This window comes from Acartia tonsa, chromosome 11 (assembly GCF_053477335.1).
Source record: "Acartia tonsa isolate MP-2025a chromosome 11, ASM5347733v1, whole genome shotgun sequence".
In the NCBI taxonomy this organism is placed as follows: Eukaryota; Metazoa; Arthropoda; class Copepoda; order Calanoida; family Acartiidae; genus Acartia; species Acartia tonsa.
In genome coordinates, this window is record NC_137270.1 from 29,739,145 (window position 1) to 29,748,039 (window position 8,895).

The window sequence follows — 8,895 nt, forward strand, 5'->3', positions numbered from 1 at the left end:
AAGAGCTAAGCTCTGGAACGGTATACCAAACGAAAATTAACACTTGTCGAGTGTTAGAACTAAATATAAATGTATGAGTCCAAACAAAGTTCTAAGTAATTTTTTTGGCAAAACTGTTTAACTTTCATTTTCAGGACTTAATTATAGAGATGCTTTGCTTATAACAATATACCTTAATGTAGTAGGAATCATTGTTCCAAAAATCAGACGTAAAATAGGGACGTACGGAATTTCTGGAAACGCTTGGAAAAACACACCTTGGGATAATATTGAAATAAAATTAAATCTTGTAAGAAATGTATTTTTAAAAAAATATTGCCAGAAATATTAAAATTTAACTTTAAATAATAATAAAATATTTAACATAAATAACAATTTTTGGATAAAAAAAGAAATTCAAAGTTAGTTTTTTGTTGGATCTTTGTATGCAGATTACTGGTAAGCGGATATCCGCACAACTTAAGTTCACACTGAATAGAATCATTACAAACCAGCCTTTAAATAATCAGAAAAGGCCAAATCCCAATTGTATACATCGAGGACAGTACTGCACGGAGAAACAGAACATAAAACAGTGTTTTTTAAGGCTAAATCTTATTAGGATCGTTTACGGTTTTCCAAATTAAATGATGAGTTACCAAACGTCTGGAAGTAAGTAACCATTACAATTCTATAAAATATCTTCCTTCGTTTTTCAAATTTCATCCAAATTGTTTTACAATATTATGCTTTTTATGCCGATACATTTCTACCTTTTCTAAATAAGCTACAAATAAAAAAAAACAATATCATTTAATAACAAACAATATCTTTAAAGTTCATGTAAAATTCTGATTTTCTTAGGTATATCAATTTTTTTGTAATATTTGGAAAAATCTGAAATTTACAACAAAAAGTATTAAAATAACTTACTTATGAGAGTAATTTACTTCAAATCACAACCTAATCAATGAAAATCATATAACTAATAGAATTTTACCATGAGAATTTCTTATGAAGCATACAAAATTACGCATGCTTCGCGCTATTCTGCATATTTGTAAACTATAGCACCAAAACCAAAATATTAGGAATCTTAAACAAAAAAAATTACAGACTAGAATATAACTTAATGCGTCTAAAATTAAGGAAAATTTGAAGAAAAAAAAACTTTGCTTCTTGGAAAAATGTAAAATATTTTAACTCAAATAATTTTTGTTTAAATAAAAAAACAATCTAGCACTTTTTTAAACACCAGAAATAGTCTGAACAGCCACGGGTTCTAGGGAAGCCAGTGATTCTAAATTCACTAGGAAAACAAGAAAAAATTATTTACAGAATAAAAAATTAATTTTGTTTAAAAAACAAAGCTCGAATCAGATCTTATAAAAACTTTAATAGACGTTTTGATTTTTATATATTGAGAATAATTTTAGTTCAAATAGCATTTGCCGCATTTTTGTACAAAGCTTACAATTTTGTATAAACTTTTTACCAGAAATAAACAATTCATAATATGACTTTAATAACACTAGAAATATGTTCTTTTCTGTCATTTTTGAATCTGTAGGTGGTAAATTAACTTTGATTGAGTGTCGTCCTTGTTGAGTCTTCAATCATAAAAAATCTAAAATAATTTCTAGTTATTTCAGAAATTACTAGGTATAAATATTTTAATTTTGTGACTATTGAAATTATAACTTCTTCCCCCCCCCCCCCCCGAAAAATATCCTAAAATCATGGTAAGTATAATTCATAAGAAATGAAAACCAAACCCAATTTGTCAAGCATTTAGTGAGATCTTATGTTCAGATCAATAATAAAAGGAAATCTAAGGAAGGGGGTTAAAAAAATTTAAGTTACTCCACTAACACATACACACAAACATCTGTCTACTTTGTATTACAGCATTTAACATACCTTTGAATTAAACTAAATGCTTATAATCCACCAGAGCCCCCCTCAATACCGAGGACATGCTTCTTGTACGCAATATTCATCTGCTCCAGGATTATAAAGGTGATCACGGTGTGAGGACCCAATCTGAAATAATATATTCAAGAATTGCTGCAGTAAAAAGTGAATATTGTATTGGTGTCTAATTTTGATTACAAGACACGTTGTTTAGTTAGAGTTGTTACATCATATAGTGAGACAGTTATGAAGGCGGTTTCCCTTATACTGCATCTGGAGCACAAACTAACTTTACTGACCTCCACTGCCCTTCAAGAGAGGAAAAGCAATGTTAATTTAAAAGAAAGGTTTTTAATCTTTTAAAAATTACCGCACCTGAAGTAGTAAGGAGTGAATCCTTTCCACAGAGAGAAAAATCCTTCATTTTTAACAACTTTGGTCAACACGTCGACGGCTCCTTTATATTCAGGCTTGCCTTAAAAATAAAATATAATAATTAAAATCATTTAATATATATATATTAACCCTAATTTTAGATGCTCTCCATGATATTCAAGGTTTTTCTAGCAATAAGCATCTACTTAAAATAACATAAAATATGCCTTATACCTTATACAAACATTTAGTTCAATCATGGAACAAGACGCAAACGAAATTTAGATCTAATTTTAAATTTTTATCATTACAAAATTCTTATCTATTTTAAATATTGAAGATTTAGACCTTGAGTAGTATAATTCAACATAATAAACAAATTAAATAAAGTCAAATAGGTTTTAGTAGAACACATGAAAAAAATTAAAGTTAAATGAAGTCAAATTGACAACAATTATTTTAAAATCTTAATTTTGAATTATTGAATAATACTATGTTATGGTGGCTACGGCTCTATCTATATGTAAATTGTATGTGCTTTGACAAGCTTTATTTTTAATATATTCAATGCTTTGTCTAGGTCAAACAGTAATAAGGCATGTAGGATGGGATGGGAGATTTTCTCATACTAACTCTGTTAGAGAAATGATTGACTCCATGGCTCACAGCAAAGTTTTGAATGCTCCCCCACCAAAAATAAGTGACTCTGAAAAGGACCTTCCCAGAGCCGCCAGAACAACTCTTGCACAACTTCGTTCTGGTTACAGTACTTTCCTCAACAGTTACAAGGCAAGAATTGACAATAATGCCACAGATCAATGCCCATCTTGCCCAGCCGCACACACTACAGATCACCTTTTCAATCGTCCTGCTAACCCGACCAACCTGACCGCCAGAGACCTCTGGACAGCACCACTGGCAGTGGCCAGATTTTTAAATCTGGCAACAGATGATAATGAACATGGATGAGCAGGAGTACTGGGCTAACAGAAGAAGAAGAATAAGGCATGTACTATGTTCATGCAATGCTAATATGGCAAAATGTAAGTTACAAATGGCAATGGGAAGTAGTAAATTTAGAGCAAACGGATTTTATGCTTTGTACCTAAGTCTTGGCAAATATTAACTAGTATTTAGTTACTAATAACGTTGCTCTTCAATGTTAATACAAGATACTTTGCAATATATTGCCTTCTTTCCTAATGCCTAAATAATAATTATCGCTTAATCAACTGGCAATTGGGAAAAGAAAACTTACCATCAACATATTTCATGCTTTGTAGTCTGGTCTTGGCAATATCTACTGGCATGGATGCAATTGTAGTTACCAGTCCAGAGATCATAGAAGCAACAAAGTGGCAGAAAATACCATCCTAAAACAAAAGTACCATTTTATACACAGCAAAACAAAAAGTTTAGAAAAAAAGTTTTTCTCTTTTCTCAATTTAGGTGGAATAAAAATTTTCACATAATGTTTATTAAAAAATTAGTAAGATGAGGTTAATTGTGGTTTTATATTTTAGTTTACTAGAAAACTTTTACTTTGAAAAAAATATGAATATTTTTCACATAATAGGAAACTTTGTTAAAGTAAGTCTAATAAATGATGGAAAGAAGAATATTAAACTAAAGTTTATGAGAACTGTGAAGAATAAATTCATTATTCAATTTTTCTTCAAGCAAAGAAGAATCGACCATTGAAAAACTTCTTGGATATATTATGTTAGAAAAAGGAAAAATAAAACATTCACATTGCTGATTTGAGCCATTACAAACTCTTTTTTTGGTCTATCATTTTCATAAATGGTGTTATTGGTAACCTACTTGGAATATTAATTATTTTTACCTTAATATGACCTGTACCCAAAATAAACTGTTTAGCCTGACTGTATGTGGCCAACTGGGCAGCATTTACTACCATAGCTCTAAATAAAGTTATTGTTAGATAAACATGAAATAATAATATGAAAATTTATACATAAAGCAATCTATTTAGGATAGATAATGCCAATATTAAAGTGAATTGTGAAGTTTATAAGCTATAATTTTTAAAAATTGATTAAAACTAAAATCAAATATTTAGAGTATGGCTGGGGCCGAAGCAACCATCAATAATAAAATAATATCGTTAGTGTTACCTGCCCATAGTGGGTGTAGCTCCCCTCCATAATGTGGTCAAACCCTCCTCTCTAAAAAAATAAAATATATTTTTTAAAAATAAAATAAAGCACCTACACTGCTACAGTTTCCTGCATTAGTATCTGCAGAAGGGGTGTACCCAGGCCACTTGCTTGGAATAATAATAGGGGTGTGTCCAACCCCTGTCAAAATTCATGTGGATGGGGGGGTGTACAGTGTATACACCCCAATATGTGTCCACACCCCCTTGACAAGTATCTGCACCTCCTGATACACCCCTTTAGTACAGACAAGGGGGTTGTTAAGTAAAAAAAGTCACAAACTCTGCGCGCGTCAATCACAAGACGATTGTTTGACTTGGAATATGTTATTTGTAGAGGGTTGAACATATAGGGGTGTGGATACAATTATTTCTATGCTATGTTATCGTTATTATTTTATATATCCCCCTCGATATCGGGTACAACTCGCGAACCTCCATGGAAAAACCCTGTGCACGCAACTGACAGAGACAGCCAAGGAGGTATTAGGATGTAGCTGCGCTATAAAACTCCACTTACTTGTAAATTCTAAGAAGAGCATCTACAACAGATTTGTAGTTTCTCTGCATTTCTTTGGGCAAGGATCCATCTGATGTCATTCTGGTTGTAAAACATATAAAGATATGGATAGTAGTGACCCTCCCCCCACAAAAAATTACATAAGTATGAGTCTGTGGTAATTTTAAGATATTCACATAAAATATCATATTACCTATCTGAATTAGGTACAAAATTTAACCTTTTCATAAGTCCCAAAAACTCGCAAAACCCCACTAATAATTGTAAAAATGACTTACATATCAGTCATTCATTATTCTATCCCTCCTCCACACTAGTAATTTGATCTTTCCTAATATATTAATTTTTCACATCTTATCCTTATTTGTATATACTATTTTCCTGATAAGCGCGACTTCAGCAGGTGTGCCCACAAAAGCTCCAGAAGCGCCAGCTGCCATGCCCATACCTGCCTAGAAACATACATACATGGTTACACACATATATATATAAAATAATGGTTAGTGTCTGTGGCATGCAGAGTGTTTTGCCAGCGGGTACGCGAAGCGAACCAAAATATGTTGACACCCCCCTTAAACCAAAATCGAAGAGTGTGTGCGCTATAGGGAGGTATTACAGACAACAAGAGGGGTGTATTTTAATATGTGATTGGATACACACCCCCCCCTAGTTGCCAAACATTTACTCGAGTTAAAAGAATGTCTCAGGTTATGTAATTTACCTTCATTAGGAATCCAGGAGGCTTGCCATCAGGGCTGGAGAACTTTTCAAAGAGCCAGGTATAAATTCCCAACCTTGTGGTGGTGTAGGTGGCCTGTCTAAAAAAACAAGAATAGTAAAGTTAATATCTACCTATTTAAGTGACTCAGAGGTGCCAAAGGCTAGAACCAATAAAACAAGATTATACCTCATTTTTACGGACCTACTACTACACACCTAATCAGATTGGAAATTATTTTTCAATGATTTTAGATGTAAAAAAATTTTAAATAAAAAATAGCCAAGTTACACAAAATTTCATATATATGTAAGTATACAGACAAACGAACAAACATCCTTTTTACTTCAGATTATCAGATAAACATCATAAAGCACTACATGGAATAAAATAGAAAATAATTTACCTTAACAAACCAGCAGAGAGACCATTGTACAAAGTTGCAATACCTTCATTTCTGGATAATAAACATATTTTGATAACAATTATAAATTAGTACTTAGAGTAGAGCTATTACTCAATAATTAGATAATATCAGTCAGAATGTCAATCAGTCAGTGTAAGTTTAGTTATTGACATATCTTCCTTCTTCTGAAAGTAGTTCCAAACATCCATAAATGTTTAATAATAACACATTCACTAACACACATACATACACAAATAAGTTTATAGATTTTATGCAGTAATTTGCCTAATTGTAGCAATTGTAATATAGTATTCCTTATTTTTAGTTTGCTGTTCAGAGTTAACTTTTCTATGTTATTTCTAATTTAAAAAGCTTGGGGTTGTTAGTTTTTGTGAATATTCCTATCTATTTCATTTTAGATTTTAGTTTCATTCATTTTAACTTTGATTCTTTTAGACAGGCATACGTAAATAAATTGGCAGACATGTTTTTAATTAATCAAACGAATTGTTGGCAGCTGCCTATAAGATGTATGCTTGCTTACTTTGCAACTCCCATGAGAACTGAGATTGAGCTAACTCTGGCACCTCCATCACTTTTGGCAACCTAAATAAAATTAACAAATGGGTGTTAACATTTATACAAGTGGTAGACGACAACATATTCAGTTATCATAATAAAATACAAAACGAAGTAGAATGTTGTCGATATGTTCGCCCTTAAAAATCTCGACGAATGATTTAAAACATATTTCTTAAGTATTTAAAAAGGCCAAATATTTCATTGTCCAGTTTTTCATAAGCAACATTCTTTGACCAACGAGTTAAGATAGTTTCATAATTGAAAGTAAACGTGATTTTAAAAGCAGCAATAACTTCGTTTAGTTCAGTACATTTGCATAATGGGGTTTCCTGATTTCTTTTCTTTCTTAAAAATCGAATTCACAATTTCTTTTAAAATGTAAACAAAACAATACAATTATGATTTAATGATAACTAATATTTATAAGCTTACATAAATATGTATTAAAATTGAAAAATGTGTTGTACATATATGACGCACAGATCGACTAGACCTACGAATATTTTGAAGGTCGACTAAAAGTGACGATTACGTATCAAGAAATTATTTGTATGTTCATGAAGTATAATAATATCTTACAGTTTCATTTTTAATGCAAAATAATATAAAAGTGAGAACCAATATTCACAAAAAAGGAATAACAAGACTGTTAAACGTTTATTTTAAAGCTTTAATAAGTCGCAGCGGTACAAACCAGCGCGGCTTAGATGAAGCCGCAGCCAAATCAAGTTTATGTTCTATTCTATTAGCCTTTCTTTGCGGCCGCAGCTTGAATTCATCAATTGTGAAAAGTATCATTACTGACGGACGTCTTTTGGTAAAAGAAATATTAAAGAGAAGTTTGGCTATAGGTAAATAATGTACATATATTAACCTGCATCCTAGTTTTAACGAGGTCCAGGGGTTGTACAAAACAGGTTGCTCCCATCCCAGACAACCCTCCAAACAAGAACTTCACTGAAAAGAAAAATTAAAATCAAATCAAAATTATCAAAAACATATCATTTAGAACTATCGGCTTCGTCCGTATCAAGGGGCTCTGAGTTTGTAAAAGGAGGGAGGGAACAGAAAAATAGACTAAAACCATCTCGAGACAATTATTTAAAAAAATAAAAACCTTCAACCATCCCTAACGCTAGGTGAACCTTCCATTCAATGGAGGTAACAAGCAACATGGAGATAAATATAGTTTATCGTACTTTTTATATAGTCATTATCTCACTTCATTGTAACCAATCAAAAAATATAAAGGTACATCATATACAGAAGTTAGTATTAACCAACTAAGCTGGAGGATATTTGTTTTTTCTTCATGTGGCTTATCGCTAATGGTATATGTATGTAAATATATAACATCTTTATTTCTTTATTAAGATAACATTCCAATTCACAAAAATTCACAGATTTATAGGGAGATATAATTATAAATCCAACTAACCTGGCTTTGGGATGGTGGCAGGTTCTCCCATCTTTTCTGAAATGGTTAGGTTATGTTAAGTAAGCCCTGTAGGGTTAACCCTTACAGATCGGGGGGGGGGGCTCAAAGAGCCCCCCCCCTCTAGTTTTTTCAATCTCATTTTTTTTGTAGGTAAGATGGAGAGGTGTCACTTCATGACTTTTTAAGTTTAGTAATTATACGTCGGCAAGAGTTGATTTTATTAGGATATCTGGTCTGTGTCGGTCGTGGTGTCCGGTCAAAGTAGGTTGGGTAGCAAAAAAAATTAGAAAAAATTCTAAATAAATCTTAATTTCTACATTATGACTTTTGTGTATAAGGTAGAAACCTAAAATTTTTTTGGTGAATACTTAGATATCAATGACCTTCTGAGAAAAGTGGTGTTATGACCGTTTGACCGCTCCCTGACCGACTTTATGACCGATTTTTGTCCGGCTTTTTCTACAGACATATATCATGAATATCGTGGCTTCTATTACAGCTAGAGACCTATAATTTTTTTTGGTAAATCCTTGAGCAATAATAAACAGATAAAATATTAATTTGCGCCGCCAACCGCCGTTTAACCGCCGAAAATGGCGGTTTCCGTTATTTTCCGTTTTTCGGCGATGATCAGAAAAAATTATTTTTTTGTTATGAAAAATAAAAGTTCGTCCTAAAATTTGGTCATCCTAGCTGCAAAATTGGCCGCTCTACAGCTGTTTTAAAATTTAGCGGCTGGCCGCTAAAAAGCGGCTAAGGAGCGGTCTGGCCGCTATGACTAGAA

At 32.2% G+C, this 8,895-nt stretch overlaps 1 protein-coding gene across 1 annotated transcript; it reads right to left on the reverse strand.

Moving 5' to 3' along the window:
* Positions 1-285: 285 nt before the first annotated feature.
* LOC145332860 (mitochondrial 2-oxoglutarate/malate carrier protein-like) lies at positions 286-8,187 on the reverse strand. Its single transcript, XM_080177941.1, has 13 exons — positions 8,112-8,187; positions 7,548-7,630; positions 6,636-6,697; positions 6,092-6,142; positions 5,689-5,785; positions 5,349-5,419; positions 4,968-5,048; positions 4,407-4,457; positions 4,115-4,193; positions 3,527-3,641; positions 2,269-2,368; positions 1,900-2,022; positions 286-1,606 (listed from the first exon to the last, which is right to left on the reverse strand). The coding sequence occupies exons 1-12, from the start codon at positions 8,140-8,142 to the stop codon at positions 1,920-1,922; spliced, it is 924 nt and encodes a 307-aa protein (XP_080034067.1). The 5' UTR covers positions 8,143-8,187; the 3' UTR covers positions 286-1,606; positions 1,900-1,919.
* Positions 8,188-8,895: the final 708 nt, after the last annotated feature.